Source organism: Bufo bufo, chromosome 3 (genome assembly GCF_905171765.1).
Source record: "Bufo bufo chromosome 3, aBufBuf1.1, whole genome shotgun sequence".
NCBI lineage: Eukaryota > Metazoa > Chordata > Amphibia > Anura > Bufonidae > Bufo > Bufo bufo.
In genome coordinates, this window is record NC_053391.1 from 562813030 (window position 1) to 562831159 (window position 18130).

Genomic DNA, 18130 nt, shown 5'->3' on the forward strand with positions numbered 1-18130 from the left:
ACGCCTAAATTAGGCATATTTCAGGCGCAGATGGCGCATCGGTTAGGTCTAAAAGTGCAGGCATGGAAGGAGATGGGCCATCATTTAGCAAGAGAGCTGGCTTACATTTAGAACTGGCGCTGGATCTGCCGAAGTAAGGGTCCATTCACACATTCGTAGAATGGGTCCAGATCCGTTCCTCAACGTTGCTGAATTAATCTGGACCTATTCATTCTCTATGGGGCCGGAAGAGATGCGGACAGCACACTCTGTGCTGTCTGCATCCGCATTTCCAGAGCGTGGTCCTGATCTTCCCGTCCACGGCTCCCAAAAAAATAAAAAATTAATTATAAATAGAACATGTTCTATTCTTGTCTGCAATTGTGGACAAGAATAGGCAGTTCTATGAGGGTGTCGGCCGGGTGTATTGCGGATCCACAATACACTACGGATGTGTGAATAGACCGTTATGAAGAGGCCTGCGCCTCTTCATAACTTTGGCGGATCCTCCACCAGCTATGGGGCTTTATTAAGACCGGCGTCTGAAAAGGTGTGCATGAGCTCTTACAGGTAATGAGCTGTAGCAGAATGGACACCAACTGAGAAAGGACACACCCCAGTGAGCGAAAGATGCAGGAAAGGAAGTGCCCCCTGACATGCCAAACCAGTACCCTACTCTGCACTGAAACGTGGCACAACAGCTGTCTGTGGATGGGTCTTTTTTCTTCCAAGTCCTATTCAGTGGGAAAGACATTGACTTATTGGGCAGCCATCCAATAAGTGATATTAGCCAGCTTTCTGTCCTCCTGGATAAGAGTTTATTTACAGGGTCAAAATTGACATTATGATCACAGCAAAATTAAAACACAATTAAGGACTCATGCACGGGCATCGTCAATGTAGCGGCGGGGACGGATCGAGACCTATTCCACCTGAATGGATCAGTGATCTGTCCGCACTGCAAAAAAAAATAAAAAATGTAACATGTTCTATTTTTTTGCGGGGCCAAGGCATGCCCAGAAACACCACGAAAGCACTCCATAGTGCTTCTGTGGGGTTCCTTGCCTCCGTTCTGCACCGCAGCATCCGTGATGCGGGGAGCACACATATTGCGCAATTACACGGACAAGTTTTCTATATTACCGTACATATTTCCTTTGAGAAGTCGTATACCAAAGGACATTTTCATGACAAACGTTTGTAGGAGTAACCTGATAACATGTGGTAAATGTGAATCACATTTAAAAGACAGATTAAAAAAATACTACTGTTCAAAACACAATTCATAGTCTCCATGTCTGACGTATACTGCCATTACAGTAAAGTTCCTTTAATCCAGCAACTGCTGTCAAATTAGTAAAACTATCATCAATTATCAAAACTGGCTTAGTTGCCCAAAGCAACCAAAGTCCACATTTCATTTTTCAGAGTTCATTTGGAAAATGAGAGGAATCTGATTGATTGCAATGGGCAACTAAGTCAGTTCTACTTTACACCACTTTTGATAAATCTCCCAAGGAGAATTAAAAGGAATAAAGACAGAGATAAAAGAAGAATTGCAACCCAATGAAAAAAAGGTTACATAGGATAAAACAAAAAAAAGGCTACCATAAAATAGCAGATGCCAGAATAAAGGAGGTTTATACATGCCTTGAATACATCCACTTGTGTCATCAACTTCCATTCCAAGCCCAGTGTCTCATGATAAAATGAATGACCTGATGTTAAAACCATGGGCCAAGTGTGCACATCTCGAGCCCTACTTCCTAGGGCTTTGCTTGCACAGGTTATAATACTATATAGAGATACTTATCTTTCACATTGTAAGAACACTTTCTTACAGACATGTTATATAACGCACTAGGAGGCGCCATTAAAACATCATCCAGATCCTGCCCTCTGCTGGCGAGTGATGAGTAAAACACAAATGTGGCTTCTCTCCAGATTTACACTAGGAGCAGAGTGTAAGATGGGAAGAATAGAAGACAGTTTTTGGTCACCATTTCTAAGAATTAGGTCCGCTATCTTTTCCCAGTCCGCCGTGTCTCTTTGCCATTACTGACTGAGTTTGGAGCTCCAGGGAGCAAGTGGTTGGGCTGGCTGCGTGTAATTCGTCCACTCGACTGGTGAGGAGTTGCTGGAGGCTGGAGGACAGCGCCAACTTGGTTGTTGTTTCCGTTACCGTTTGGTAGCTCTGAAGCTAGAAGTAAAATTAACATAATTTATGAATGATTCCCATAATGTATTTTCTAACTAAAAAAGGGGTTTTAGGGTAGAGAAATATCAAATTCATGACATAGATACCCTCTTAATTAAAAGATTTAGGCTACTTTCACACTAGCAGCACGGACCTCCGGCAGGCTGTTCCGTCGGGTGAACAGCCTGTTGGATCCCTCCTGCCGCTAGTGAACGTGTGCCCCTGGGCTTGCCGCTCCGTCCCCATTGACTATAATGGGTGCGGGGGCGGAGTTCCGGCGGAGGCACGGCAGCACACGGAGAGAGGCTGCCGGACTAAGCGTTGGACATGTCGTAGTTTTATTCCGGCTGCCTCTCGCCGTGCCTCCACCCCCATTATAGTCAATGGGAACGGAGTGGCAGTCCGGGGGCACACGTTCACTAGCGGCAGGACGGATCCGACAGGCTGGTCACCCAACGGAACAGCCTGCCGGAGGTCCGTGCCGCTAGTGTGAAAGTAACCTTATACAATGACTTCTTGGGATTGAAGGGACTGCTGCCTCCATCAATAAGACTTTGATGTCTGGGGACATGTTATACAAGGATATCAAGGCCCCATGCATACATCTGTATCCGTTTTGCAGTCCGCAAATTACAGATTTGCAAAACAGATGCAGTCCGTGTTGCAGCCGCATTTTTTGCTGATCGACTTCAATGGATGCGCATTTTGCGGACTGTATGAGTTATCTGTGTACTTTCCGCATCCGTAAGTCTATCTTTTTGCAGAACAGACCATGTACACAAAACAATGGGTCTGCAAACAAAAATGCAGACGGCACCAGGACCGCATCCGTATTTTATTGATCAGCAAAACGGATACTACTGTGTGCATGAGACCTAATTCTAGTCAAATTAAAAGTTACAGAGTAATTGGTCAAAGACATTAGAAAGTAAAAGATAATCCCCGAAATCTCCACGCGGGAATAAATCATACAGTAATACTGATTACACCCCAAAAATCTGAGACAAATACTCTTTAAGAGATGCGGCATGTGTTAGCTACAGTAATAAGTGCCAATTCATCCAGGCATTTTCAAATATGTAGGAGACGACCCGTGTATGGAGATTTAGTGGCAATGCTCTATGGGAAAATGCAAAGAGCTATCTCACAGGAAAAGAGAACCATCTCTCTAGCGCCACCTTGTGACCCCATACAATAGAGCACCACCAGTAAATCTCCGTACACAGCTGGTCTCTTTTAAAGAAGAGCTAGTAACCCCCTTAGCTGCACCCAAGGCATCTTATTCAGCCAGCCAGAATCCTACTCTGTACCAATTAGGGGCAAATAACTCAAAACAGCTGTTTGTGGATGGATATTTGGTTTGGCTGTTTGGGAAAAAAATGTCAGTGCATCTTATAATGCGAATACTCATGAGCGCTTCCATTATTGAAGCGCTCAGTAGTAAACATTAGGACCGTTGAGTGATGAATACAGTGTTACTTGTGTTGTCCTGAGCAGAAGAATCTGCAGTCCTACAGGGAAAAAGCCCCTTCACATACATTTTGCAATCCAGTTCATTTTCCCTCTGGCATTGTACAAAAATTCCAGAACTGGCCCCATAGTTTTTAACCAATCCTGTCTTGATTCTGGATGTAAAACAGTGCCAGAAAGATAGACCCTGCATGCAGCGTTTTTCTGTCTGGCACTGTCAGGCTATGGAGGCTTGACTGGAATAATAATAATAATAATAAATTATTATTATTATTAATAATACACAACTGATATATGGATGCCCCAGGCACACCAGAAACATCACTGAATAATCAGACCTCCGTATATAGGGCTCATACAGACATAAAATATATTAATGTACACATTTAGAAGATACATCCATGCAAATGAGTTCTAAAAGCAGAAAATATTTTTTCGTTACCTGGAGGAGGAGTGGTGTTGGAGGAGTTGTGATTCGTTGCTCCTGATCCGCTCTCAACCGATGCCTGAAATAATTCAAAAGACAACTATAACAATTAAATTAGTAGAGAGATTACCTTGGAGGAACATAAAACCCACTTACCTGTTTGCTTTGGGATTGCTGGGAGACATATTCAGGGTTTGGTTCACTAAAGTTAGGCACTTCAGAATAAACCATGCAAAATCTGAGAAAACATAAATAAATGTATATTTAATGAAAAGGCAAAATAGTCTCAAAATCCAACAGTGTGCCATAAGAAAATGTCCTTCGGCGTCTATGGTCAAGGAAAACAAGGATTGGGCATGTTGTAGTTTAATATTCCCAAAATTCTGGTCCACGATTCCAATCCCGGTAATTTAACCTCTCTGGTGCTGCGGTCAATGGTGAGAAAGAAGGTTCCCTCTGCCCTCCGATTACATCCCCCCACAATAATATTGAGGGGCTGCGATCTGGGGCTTTGTGAAGGCTGCCAGGACTGCCACAGTAAACTGCCTGTTAAACCCTTCCTCAAGCAAGGTTTAACAGGCAGTGAAGAAATTTCCCATAGACTACAATAATATACTATTACAGGTATAAGGGATCGAATAATTACAGGTTCAAGTCCCCTTGGGGACTAAAAATTAAAGAAAGAAAGAAAAAAAAAAGAACAAAAAAAAAAACAAAACACCACACACACACTAAAGGGGTATTCCAATTTGGGACACTATTGGCATATCAAGAGAGGCTGTTCTCTCTTCACTTCAGGAGATTCTGGAGACAGGAGCAGGTCGGGACATTGATGGCTTATTGCTGGGATATTCCATCAATGTCCAAGATGGAAATACCCATTTAAACATTCAAATCATCCCCTTTTGCATATAAAAATAAACAAACAATTAAAAGAAACATAACTAGTGCCCCAACGTCCAAAAATGGCTAGTACATTATAAAAGTATTTATCCCATCTAATAGACACTGTAATGGAAAAAAAAAAAAAGTAAAGTTTTTGGGTCACTTTGTTCCCCTCCCCAATATGAAATAAAAAATAAAATAAAAAGTGACCAAAAAGCCGTATGTACCTTAAAATGGTATCAATAAGTCAATGAGTCAACCCACAAAAACACACCTTTAAAAAGGGAAATTTGCATCAGAATGGGGCATTTTTTAACTCAATATTAATAGAAAACAATTTTTTTGAATTTTTGGCATTTTATTTTTCATTTTGGCAGTAGTATGCCATTGAAAATCAACTACAAAATATATTTTTTCTGTAGCAGTCAACAAAGTTAAGTGAGACGATCTGACGTACTAATAGTCCAATCAGAGAGGAAGTTAAAGAGCCAGGACAGGAAGGAGAATACATGGAGTGACTTAAAAAAAATATATATATTCAGAAAACAGTCCACCCAAGTTATGTACAATTTTCACATTCAGGCTGTTAATATGTGATAAAAAGATGTTGATGGAAGTGTCCATTAAAATGTGCTAAGAATTTCAATACGGCTTCCTGACAGCGTTCCATAAAATCCACATGTACGGTAATATTCCTTACTCTCCAATCTTCTGCAGATCACCTCCCCGACCTGTGTACAAAGTGAGACAGCCTTTGAAGAGAGAGGCATACCTGAAATTAGAAATCAAAGAACATTTAGACAGCTATATTCCTACACATCCATTGATGAGTGGCACAAAACATTAACTTAAAAGGGGTTGTGTCATTTCAGCAAGTGGCATTTATGTAGAGAAAGTTAATACAAGGCTCTTACTAATGTATTGTGATTATCCATATTGCTTCCTTTGCTGGCTGGATAAATTTTTCCATCATATTATACACGGCTCGTTTCCATGGTCATGGACACACTGTAATCCAGCAGTGGTGGTCGTGCTTTCACACCATAGGAAAAAGTATTGGCCTCCGGGGACCGTGGGAGTGCACTTAGGATAGTGCTTTTTCCTATGGTGTGCAGGCATGGCCACCACTACTGGATTACAGGGTGGTCGTATCCATGGAAACGAAACATGTACAATGTGATGTAAAAATGAATTCCGCCAACAGAGGAAGCAATATGGACAATCACAATACATTAGTAAGAGCCTTGTATTAACTTTCTCTACATGATAAATGCTATTCGCTGAGACAGCCCCTTTAACACTCCCAAAAAATAATGACAAAATGGTTTTCCAGTATCATGACACTTTAATTAGCCCCACAGCATGTGGTACCTAATGAGAAGAATTAAAAAAAAAAAAAAAAAAAAATTATATAATATATATATATATATATATATACATATATACACACACACACACATATATATATATTTATTATATACACATACATACACACACATACACACACACTGCTCAAAAAAATAAAGGGAACACAAAAATAACACATCCTAGATCTGAATTAATTAACTATTCTTCTGAAATACTTTGTTCTTTACATAGTTGAATGTGCTGACAACAAAATCACAAAAAAAAAAAAAAAAAGGAAATCAAATTTTTCACCCCATGGAGGTCTGGATTTGGAGTCACCCTCAAAATTAAAGTAGAAAAACACACTACAGGCTGATCCAACTTTGATGTAATGTCCTTAAAACAAGTCAAAATGAGGCTCAGTAGTGTGTGTGGCCTCCACGTGCCTGTATGACCTCCCTACAACGCCTGTGCATGCTCCTGATGAGGTGGCGGACGGTCTCCTGAGGGATCTCCTCCCAGACCTGGACTAAAGCATCTGTCAACTCCTGGACAGTTTGTGGTGCAACGTGACGTTGGTGGATAGAGCGAGACATGATGTCCCAGATGTGCTCAATTGGATTCAGGTCTGGGGAACGGACGGGCCAGTCCATAGCATCAATGCCTTCGTCTTGCAGGAACTGCTGACACACTCCAGCCACATGAGGTCTAGCATTGTCTTGCATTAGGAGGAACCCAGGGCCAACCGCACCAGCATATGGTCTCACAAGGGGTCTGAGGATCTCATCTCGGTACCTAATGGCAGTCAGGCTACCTCTGGCGAGCACATGGAGGGCTGTGCGGCCCTCCAAAGAAATGCCACCCCACACCATTACTGACCCAATGCCAAACCGGTCATGCTGGAGGATGTTGCAGGCAGCAGAACGTTCTCCACGGTGTCTCAAGACTCTGTCACATGTGCTCAGTGTGAACCTGCTTTCATCTGTGAAGAGCACAGGGCGCCAGTGGCGAATTTGCCAATATTGGTGTTCTCTGGAAAATGCCAAACGTCCTGCACGGTGTTGGGCTGTAAGCACAACCCCGACCTGTGGATGTCGGGCCCTCATATCACCCTCATGGAGTCTGTTTCTGACCGTTTGAGCAGACACATGCACATTTGTGGCCTGCTGGAGGTCATTTTGCAGGGCTCTGGCAGTGCTCCTCCTGTTCCTCCTTGCACAAAGGCGGAGGTAGCGGTCCTGCTGCTGGTTTGTTGCCCTCCTACGGCCTCCTCCAGGTCTCCTGATGTACTGGCCTGTCTCCTGGTAGCGCCTCCATGCTCTGGACACTACGCTGACAGACACAGCAAACCTTCTTGCCACAGCTTGCATTGATGTGCCATCCTGGATAAGCTGCACTACCTGAGCCACTTGTGTGGGTTGTAGACTCCGTCTCATGCTACCATTAGAGTGAAAGCACCACCAGCATTCAAAAGTGACCAAAACATCAGCCAGGAAGCATAGGAACTGAGAAGTGATCTGTGGTCAGCACCTGCAGAACCACTCCTTTATTGGGGGTGTCTTGCTAATTGCCTATAATTTCCACCTGTTGTCTATCCCATTTGCACAATAGCATGTGAAATTGATTGTCACTCAGTGTTGCTTCCTAAGTGGACAGTTTGATTTCACAGAAGTGTGATTGACTTGGAGTTACATTGTGTTGTTTAAGTGTTCCCTTTATTTTTTTGAGCAGTGTATATATATAAAAATATAAATAAATGTCATACTCACCTGCTCCCTGTTCTGGCGCTATTCTCCAATCTTCCAGTCCCAGGCCTGTTCACTTTCAACTAGGGTATGGACGGAGTCACATGTGCTGCTGCAGCCGATGACTGGCCTCAGCAACAACATTGTCCCCAAGTGTGATGTGCTGATTGGGGACACATCACCGTTGAAGACAGCCACTGGCTGCAGCAGCTCACATGCCAGATCCGTACCTGCCTCTCTACACATTATCGCAAAGTTGGCAGATGATGTTGTAAGAGAAAAGGGTCAGGCATGTTAAATTTCAATGTACAATCCTGTTGTTCTCAAAGGAGATAAACTGCTGCCAAAAGTGTATGGCAATAGTTTGCCCATGGAGAACATACGCATACTCAGCAGAGCTGAGCATAGGTGTAGTTGGGAGGAACAGCCATCAACTATTGAAGGAGTACGGTAACTATTACTTGTGATTCGTTATCACCAATTACATCTTCCCTATTATACTAATGAAAAATTACACAAGCTAAAAGAAACAGGCTAAACAATGGCTTCTAAAAAATTTAATATTTATAGCAACGAATGTGGTACTAAGCTGAAAAATACACTACTGAACTTAATGTGGTTGAGCTGAGATTGACAATGTATAAACTGCTTGTGGTACTTGGTCAATGATCACACAACCATGGTGGTGCACCCTTTAGTTTGGGGTCTGGAGCAGGCTATATGTTGAGGCATATAATACAGGGCAGCACCTCCCTTGCTGTGATATAGGCAGCTCCTGTGGCATGGTGTTAGTCACACAGACTTTGGACATCCTCCTGTGGTATCTCGGCTATTTCAAGTTGCACCCATCGTTCAGCTTAGGTGGTTGTTGACTGCTGTGTATGGAGATCTATCTGGTGAAAGACACTTCCGATGGGAGAGAGATGTGGCGATTGAGCTGACCAGGGGAGCGGCTGGATACCCTGAAGAGCAGATTGTGTAGTAAAGGCAGTGTGCGGGAGTGTGCCATCTTCTTGGAACAGTTTCCCCAGGTCAAAAAAGGCAGTAGGACTGGTTCCAAAATGTCCTGGGACATACATAAAACTGGTCAATGTTCCCTCTACAAATACCAGACAGGCACAGCCATGGTAGGTCAGTGCTATACTGACACCTACCAGCAGGCTGTGCCACAGAGGCACAGCCTGCTAGGATGCACTGCAGGCAGGGTTGGGGCCTTCACTATGTTCCAGTCTGCCATGCACAGACATCCCACAATCTCATTCGTGGAGTGCTGATGGAGACAGAGGGAGTTCGCTCCTTCTGTAACCGCTTCGATATCGCTATTGACTGTGGCAGCTAAGGGGTTAAACGAGCCGAAACAGCAATTCTGACAGTCCAGGCCTTTATAGCAGGAGCCAAGCTTTCATACGAGAAAGAGCACAGGAGACCCATGCAGCACCTCTATGTATTGGCGGTCATTAAGGGTTTAAGTAAAGATTAAGGGGTACATTTACTAACAACAGCGTTTTAGACTCCGGTCTTAATAAAAGGCTCATAGCTTGCGGTAGTTCCTCCGAAGTTATGAAGAGGCGCAGGCCTCTCCATAACGTTGGCACATCCAGCGCCAGTTCTAAATGTAAGACAACTTCCAAGCTGTCTTACATTTAATTCATTTTCTACGCCTAAAACAGGCATAGAAAATGATGAACGAGATGGGCCTGCTGGCCCGTCCACTTCCCTTCCACAATTTTACACCTGCTGTAAGTGTATTTCAGAATATTAAATAACCCCCTAACTCTTTCCTTGCCAAGGAAGGAAGTATCTTGTACGTCTTTCGCAGGGCAGTACGTCAGTATCCACAACGTATCTCATATGGGTTAATCTCAGGCTGTCCATCAGCTAGAGATGCAAGCCAAATCTTGTTTTAAGGCTAAAGTTTTTTGATTAGAACACTACTGGCGATACATTGCAAGTTAGAGCCCTTAGAATCTGATCCCAATGAAAGCTGCATGTACCTAAAGCTCTTACATCCAACCCAACTTCTAAGGGCTGTAACCCACGATCTTTTACAGCTAGTGTTGCGATCCTGGTTTTGTTGTAAAACAGAGAGCCGAGATGTTATAGCTCTAACTAATATACAGCCCGAGATATGCCAGGATAAAGCAGCGCCTCCCACCTTTCAGCAGGCTGTGATGTCAGGAGGTATATATTTATACTTTGTTTTCCAGAAAAGGAGTGAGAAGATGATCACTCACTCATGTACCAAATTTGGTCATTTTATTGATGCCATGACTCAGACATTTACCCGTGTCCAGATCAGAGCACCAAATAAGTTGTACCTAACACACCATAAACACTAAAGTTTACATATTACACTGTCCCCACCCTGTCCATACGCGATCTATAGAGTAAAACATACAGACCACTTCTCTAGTGATACTGGTTACAATCTACAGTAATGGCGATAACTTAGCACTAGTGTTGAGCGAACTTCTGTTTTAAGTTCGGCGTCTAAAGTTCGGCTTCCGGTTAGCGGAGAATCCCGATATGGATGCCGAATTCCGTGGTAGCGGAATCAATAATGGCCGATTATTGATTCCACTACCACGGACCACAACGGAATTCGGAATCCATTATGGGATTCTCCGCTAACCGGAAGCCGAACTTTAGACGCCGAACTTAAAACAGAAGTTCGCTGAACACTACTTAGCACCTATTAGATTTTAATCAGTCAGAATATACATTTTCGCTCATTGACAGCATAAACTACCGTAGTGTCACGAAAAGGTAGGGATAAGTGCAGTCCTAAACTCCACCCACTTCTCTATCCCTACCTACTTGCGTGGTCCGTCCTACGGGGTACAACTGGGCGGCAGTCCCTAGCTTACGTACGTGCAGGGGCCTAAAAGGAAGAAAATAACGAGGGAAGAAAACCAAAAAGACAAAGACAGAACAAAAAGAAGCGCAAAGTTTCCCAGGCTGGGAAAGTACCACAACAGGAACAACTGGAAGCAGAGGTCAAGAGCTAGGAGGTAACACAGGCACAAAGGGTTAATACAAAATCAAAGTCAATACAAGCCGAGGTCAGGAGCTAAGAGATCGTCAGTACAAGGGATAACACCAGGTCAAGGTCAAATACAAGCTGAAGTCAAACAAAGTCACACATGCAGAGAACGCTAGTGAGGTAATAAGACCAATCACAGGCAACCTGTGGTCAGCAGGTTACCCGTTTTAATAGGTGTAATTGATGGGTCACATGACCCATAATCCCTGGTGTCGGTTTTTCCGGATGAGCCAAATGGAATCTCCTCACCAACCTCGTAGCATGCATTTTACTCGCTGGCACCCAAGACCTCTCTTCAGGACCAAAACCTTTCCAGTGAACTAGATATTGCAAAGAATTACTTACTTTTCTCATATCAAGGATTCTAGAAACCTCGTATTCTAGTTGACCTGCAACCTCGACTGGCGGCAGAGATTTCTGCGCAGGAGACATGAGCAACACATACTTTTTGAGTAGAGCTTTGTGAAAAACATGAATATGAAAGGAGTCAGGTAACAGTAACTTAAAAGACACAGGGTTAATTTACCCGAAGGTATCTTAAGACACAAATTCTTGGTGGATAACCACACCTTGTCTCCCAACCCAAAATCCACCCCTTTAGAACGCCTTTTGTCAGAATCAATCTTTTGAACCTCCTGGGCTTTTCTCAGGTTCGTCTGAACCTGGTCCCAGTTCTTTAACTACCAAAATCAGCTTCAGGAATATGAGGAAGATGGCGAGAATGAGCTAAATCGCTGATGAAATCCAAGATTAGAAAAGAAGAGAGACATATCAGTAGAAGAGTTCACTTGATTATTAATGGCGAATTCAGCCAAGGACAAATGTTTCACCCAAAGATGTTGCTTGTCGGAGACGCAACACCTCAAATACTGTTCCAGAGACTGGTTTAAACGATCAATTTGACCGTTGGTTTCAAAATGAAAGGCCGAAGAAAAAAAAAAAAAAGAAGAAGAGGAAGAAGAGAAATAGAACATTTATGACAAAAAGGCCCTCCAAAATTTGAGACGAATTGACCACCTCCATTCGAAACCACGTTCTCCGGAATTCCGTGTAGACGTATTACCTGGTTCACGAAAAGAGGAGCTAAAGGTTTTAGCATTGGGCAATTTTGACAGAGGAATGAAATGAACCATTTTGCTAAACCTGTCAACAATTACCCACACAACCGACTTACCCTCAACCCGGTAGGTCGGTAATAAAATCCATGGAAAAATGGGACCAAGGTCTACTAGGGATAGGCAGCGGTCACAACTCACCGACCAGATGGAACCTAGGTGTCTTGGACCTGGCACAAACCTCACAAGAGGATACATGACTGGATATCTCTAGACAAGGTGGGCCACCAATAAAACCTGGAAACTAGTTCCTTGGTGGCATTAATGCCAGGATGCCCACTAAAAACAGAATTGTGGCACTCACATAATAGTCGGAGATGCAAATGACCAGGGACAAACAACTTATCTTTAGGGGATTGTACCAGAGCCAAGTGTTGTCCTGCAGTAATCTCTGTTGTCAAATTGCAAGAGACCGCAGCCACAATGATACCTGCTGGCAAAATAGGTTCTGGTGGGAGTATCAGGAGACTGAAAGGCAAACACTCCGGGATAGGGCATCAGCTTTGACATTTTTACTTCCTGGCCTGAAAGTAATGCAAAAGTTAAAAGCATGTAAAGAACAATGCCCACCTAGCCTGTCTGTGATTCAAACGTTTAGCAGATTCCAAAAACATTAAATTCTTATGATTAGTAAGTACCGTAACACGATGTTGAGCCCCCTCCAAAAAATTACGCCATTCCTCAAAGGCCCATTTAATAGCAAGTAACTCTCGATTACCAATATCATAATTTCTCTCAGTAGAAGAGAACTGACGGGAAAAGAAAGCACATGGCCTCAGGTTCGTGAGAGTTGATGACCCTTGGGATAGTACTGCCCCTACCCCATCCTCGGAGGCATCAACTTCAACCACAAAAAGCCTCTCTTTGTCTGGTTGAACCAACAATGGGGCGTTAACGAAACACCTCTTGAGTGTTTCAAACGCTTGTATGGCCTCAGGCAACCAATTGACTATATCCGCCCCCTTCTTGGTTAGGTCAGTGAGAGGCTTTGCAATAAATAGAAAAAAAAATTAATAAAAAACTTCTGGTAATAAATAGAAAAACCCAGAAAGCATTGTAACGCTTTAAGAGAGAAGGGTCTCACTCATTCCAAAATAGCCTGCACCTTTCCCGGATCCATCTTAAAGGATTGGGGTGTGAGACTATATCCCAAAAATAAAAATTTCCTGCGCTCCAAATATACACTTCTCACCTTTCGCGAATAATCGGTTCTCTCGAAGAACCTCAAGTACCTGGCTAGTGTGAATAACTTGAGAATCCCAGTCAGATGAATAAATCAGAATGTCATCTAAATAAACAATCACAAATTTTCCAATAATTTGCCATTGACAGAATTTCGGAAAACCGCCAGAGCATTACTTAAACCAAACGGCATCACTAAATATTCATAATGACCCTCAGGGGTATTAAAAGCAGTTTTCAACTCACTCACCTCCTTAATTCGAATAAGATTATAGGCCCCCCTGAGATTAAGTTTAGTGAACCAGTGAGCTCCAAGAAATTGATTAAACAGGTCAGTGATTAGAGGCAAAGAGTACTGGTTCTTAACAGTAATCTTATTTAATTCTCTATAATCAATACATGGTCTTAGTCCACCATCCTTTTTTCCCCAACGAAGAAAAACCCTGCCCCCATAGGATACACCAAGGGTCTAATATGTCCTTTTTGTAAGCTCTCCTTAAAGTAATCCCTCAGACTTCTGTTCCATTCAAATTATAAATACGACCCCTAGGGTACTTAGACCCCAGAACAAGATTGATGGCACAATCATATGGTCTATGAGGGGGAAGGAAATCAGCATTGGACATGGAAAAAACATCAGCAAAGTCATTGATATACATGGGAAGAGTTTTCGACCAGTTGATGACTGGGTTATGAACCTTGAGCCAATAACTATCAAAAAATAACACTTCGTATGAAGGTCCCCCACAGTCGAGGTCACCTCAGGGGGTACAAAATCCTACTGTTCCGCCCACCAAAGGAGTGAAGTCAATAGCAACAATATGAATGGGGTTAGCAAGAGACAAAATGCCCACACCAAGGGACAGAGCAAAATTGTGGTCAATAAAATTAGAGGCAGACACAGAATCAATAAATGCCTTCCCAAAACCCTTACAACTTTCAAAAGAAATAACCAAAGATATCAATACTTTCTCTTTAACCACCTTGGGGAGTACCTTATCCTTCTGGGCGTCAGGACGCAGAGATCTCCTGGAGGGAGGGACTTTAGGACATTGCCATAACCAGTGATCCAATTCGCTGCAATAAAAGCAGGCACCCCTCTGACGTCTTTGATCCCTCATGGTCATTCACAGCTGCATGGGCTCTTCTAGACGATCCTCCAATTTGACTCTCAAGGGTGAGGAGTCAGGTTTAACCACCACCTGTGGAAACGTCAGTTGTTCTCTTTGCCTTTCCCTTATTCGTCGGTCCAGTTCAACGTCATAGTCTGTTCTAAGGTGTCGGGATAACTGACAAACATATCCTTCAGAAAGCACTACTCTGAACTGACATCTAAAGCGCTGGATCGTTCCAGCCAGAGGAACTGCACCATTTCAGGCTATGAGCTGAGCGCTGCGATTGGCCAGTGCTACAGCATGGGAGAATGAGACGCCGGCAGGTTCCCCTGGGTGGAGCCTAACTATGAAGATACCGGAGGCTATACTGGGCGAACGGAGCGGCGCCCAGGTATAATAGTAAGTGCAGGGGGATCCCTGGGCGCCGCTCTCCATGTCTGTATAGTTAGTTTAGATGTTTTATTCTAGTGAAAGGTCCTCTTTAAGGCCTGAAAAAAAATGCTTTGACAGTAGCTAGGCAAGAGGAATCCATGGGACGCGAATAAGCCCATTCATGTGGGTCTCCTTGAAACAAAGAGATAATAGAGTGTGAGCATAGACGAAAATAAAGTTTACAGTTCTCCTTAGGCTACTTTCACACTAGCGTTCGGGGTTCCGCTTGCGAGTTCCGTTTGAAGGCTCTCACAAGTGGCCCCGAACGGATCCGTAGAGCCCCAATGCATTCTGAGTGGATGCGGATCCGCTCAGAATGCATCAGCATGGCTCCGCTTGGCCTCCATTCCGCTCAGCAGGCGGACACCCGAACGCAGCTTGCAGCGTTCGGGTGTCCGCCTGGCCGTGCGGAGCCAAACTGATCCGTCCAGACTTACAATGTAAGTCAATGGGGACGGATCCGTTTGAAATTGCACCATATTGTGTCAACTTCAAACGGATCCGTCCCCTATTGACTTTCAATGTAAAGTCTGGACGGATCCGTCTGACTAACTTTCACACTTAGAATTTTTTTCTGAACTATAATGCAGACGGATCCGTTCTGAACGGATCCCAACGTTTGCATTATAGGAGCGGATCCGTCTGTGCAGCCACCAGACAGATCCGCTCTGAACGCAAGTGTGAAAGTAGCCTTAAATGTCAGAAACTGCTTATGATCCTCATAAAAACGATCCGGCAACTTAACATGAGGTTCAAGATTCTAAAAGGACGAGGCCGCTATAGGTGGGGTCTTAAGCAACTCCTTCTGCTGTAGCCTCTCTGCCATTTCCTGCACCATTTGGGCGAGATTATGTACCTGATCCGTAAGGACTCGCATAGGGTCCATGGTTTAGGTAAGGCCTGTGATTCTGTCACGAAAAGGTAGGGATAAGTGCAGCCCTAAACTCCACCCACTCCTCTATCCCTACCTACTTGCACGGTCCGTCCTAACCGACAGGGTACAACTGGGCAGCAGTCCCTAGCTTACATACGTGCAGGGGCCTAAAGGAAGAAAATAACGAAGGAAGAAAACAAAAGACAAAGACAGAACAAAACAGAAGCGCAAAGTTTCCCAGGCTGGGAAAGTACCACAACAGGGACAACTGGAAGCCGAGGTCAAGAGCCAGGAGATAACACAGGCACAAAGGGTTAATACAAAAATCGAAGTCAATACAAGCAGAGGTCAGGGGCCAAGAGATCGCATCAGTACAAGGGATAAAACCAGGTCAAGGTCAAATACAAGCCGAAGTCACACATGCAGATTACGCTAGTGAGGTAATAAGACCAATCACAGGCAACCTGATGGGTCACGTGACCCATGTCCATCAGATCTAAAACACCTGAGCGCTGCTGACTCATTGCCATTGGCGCTCAGTCCCCCCCCCCCCACTCATTGTCTAGGGGAGGAAGAACGCCGGGCCACGCTGAGGAGGCATGCTCCTCCCTGCCCCCTTCTCACTATGGAGACGAGGACGCCAGCTGCGTCCTTGCTCCTCCTCAGGGATAGGATGCTGGCGGCACTGCAGGGAGCGAGCACGTAGTTTTTTCACTTGAATGGGATGAAAAAGCACCGCCGCTACAATGTCGACAGCATGCAGGTACACATTAAAAGTATGCGGTGCTTGCATGATTATTGCTGCCGCTCCTTCAAACAGCCAATTGGCAGGGGTGCCAGGAATCAGACTCCTGCTGATCTGATTTTGGTGACTTATGCTGAAGACAGGACATCAATATAGAGGCCTTATTCACACGACCATATTTTTGCGCCGCATCCAATCTGCATTTATTGCGGATTGGATGTGGACCCATTCAGCTCAATTGGGCCGCAAAAAATGGAGACAGCACAGCGTGTGCTGTTCACAGTCCCGCGCAAATAAAAAAAATAAAAGAAGAAAAATGTCCTACTCTTGTCCGTTTTGCATACAAGGATAGGCATTGTTACAACGTATTGTATGGTGGTGTGAATGCACCCTAAGAAAACCAGACAACCTCTGTAAAGAGACATCTGCTGTCCACAGATTCTCATTTTATGATACTACGGAGACCATCAACATGTAGATAAAAGTCTAAGTAGTTACCCTTTTGTAAGTCTGATGATGTCTCCAGGCTGTATCAACTTGCCCACATCATCCCACACAGAGATGTTGATGCTGCCAGTCTTGTCTGCCACTTTACACGTTCTGACTTCATGTCCATCCTTTGTCTTGGTCACTCTACCTGCAAGACGAAGGAGAATCCTAAGTACTGGGGGCCCTAGGGGGTCAGGCCTCCACCTATCATGCATTAATGTTTCCAGGCCAATTGTGAACAGTAAGTCCATCATCAGTGAGATGTTCACATAACTCTACATTCTCAGAATGTAATCACAAGCCGACAGCCCCCATCTTCAATGTAAGACGGTTTTCACACATGCACAATAGAACTGTAAACCCAAGCCTGACTGCGGCTCTAAGGACTTCAATCTGTTACGCCGTTAGTTGAGGTGTATGGGGCAGCTGTACATTGCAGAATGTGTGTACCTGCTGCGGATGTGTCGCTGTCCCGTACACTGCACGATGGCTGAAGTCATGCTAAAGTTGCATTTCAATACCACTGAAAGGAACTGTCCAGACAAAACCGATACACTGTATTACGTTTACCACAAGGCTAGGGGTGAACCATCTCTGGCAGTCCCATAGAATAGCTTGAGCAGCAGCATGTAAACGCGACTGTTGCTCCATTCTAATGGTGCCGGTCACAGCAGTCCCACTGTGGTTAGGTGATAAGTTGCCATACAGAGACAACCCTTTTGAGACCTCGCACCATTTTTGTAGCCCTTTCATGGACCCATTCAATGTTATATCTGTTATGACTGGGTCTGTGCAGAAAATCGCAGCGTAGCAGATGGACATAAGCGACGCTGTGAGGCACAAACATCAAAGGGTCCTGGGTTTCTTGGTTCTCCAGGTCAAACTTCTGACCCATCATAATGTTATATTATATTCCAGTAATATCTGAAGATGGGAATACCTCTTATAAACAGACGGTTCTGTGCCACAGTGTGCACAATATTTACTACTATGGCACATCTGGAGCAGCAGTGAACATGCCCAACCTGCAGCTCCATTCATTTGGGGTTCCTGTTTTCGTTAACGCAGTGGGTCCTAGCAGCTGG

General features: G+C 44.1%; 1 protein-coding gene across 2 annotated transcripts in view; it reads right to left on the reverse strand.

The window, feature by feature from the left end:
- Window positions 1-475: 475 nt before the first annotated feature.
- NABP2 (nucleic acid binding protein 2) overlaps window positions 476-18130 on the reverse strand; it is a 31485-nt gene continuing 13830 nt past the window's right edge. For both annotated transcript variants that reach the window (XM_040425557.1, XM_040425558.1), the window contains exons 3-7: window positions 17055-17193; window positions 5659-5730; window positions 4230-4311; window positions 4089-4152; window positions 476-2179 (exon numbers count right to left, since the gene is read on the reverse strand). In XM_040425557.1, the coding sequence (XP_040281491.1) occupies window positions 2001-2179; window positions 4089-4152; window positions 4230-4311; window positions 5659-5730; window positions 17055-17193 (536 nt within the window). In that variant the 3' untranslated portion in view covers window positions 476-2000. The remainder of the gene's footprint in view (window positions 2180-4088; window positions 4153-4229; window positions 4312-5658; window positions 5731-17054; window positions 17194-18130) is intronic.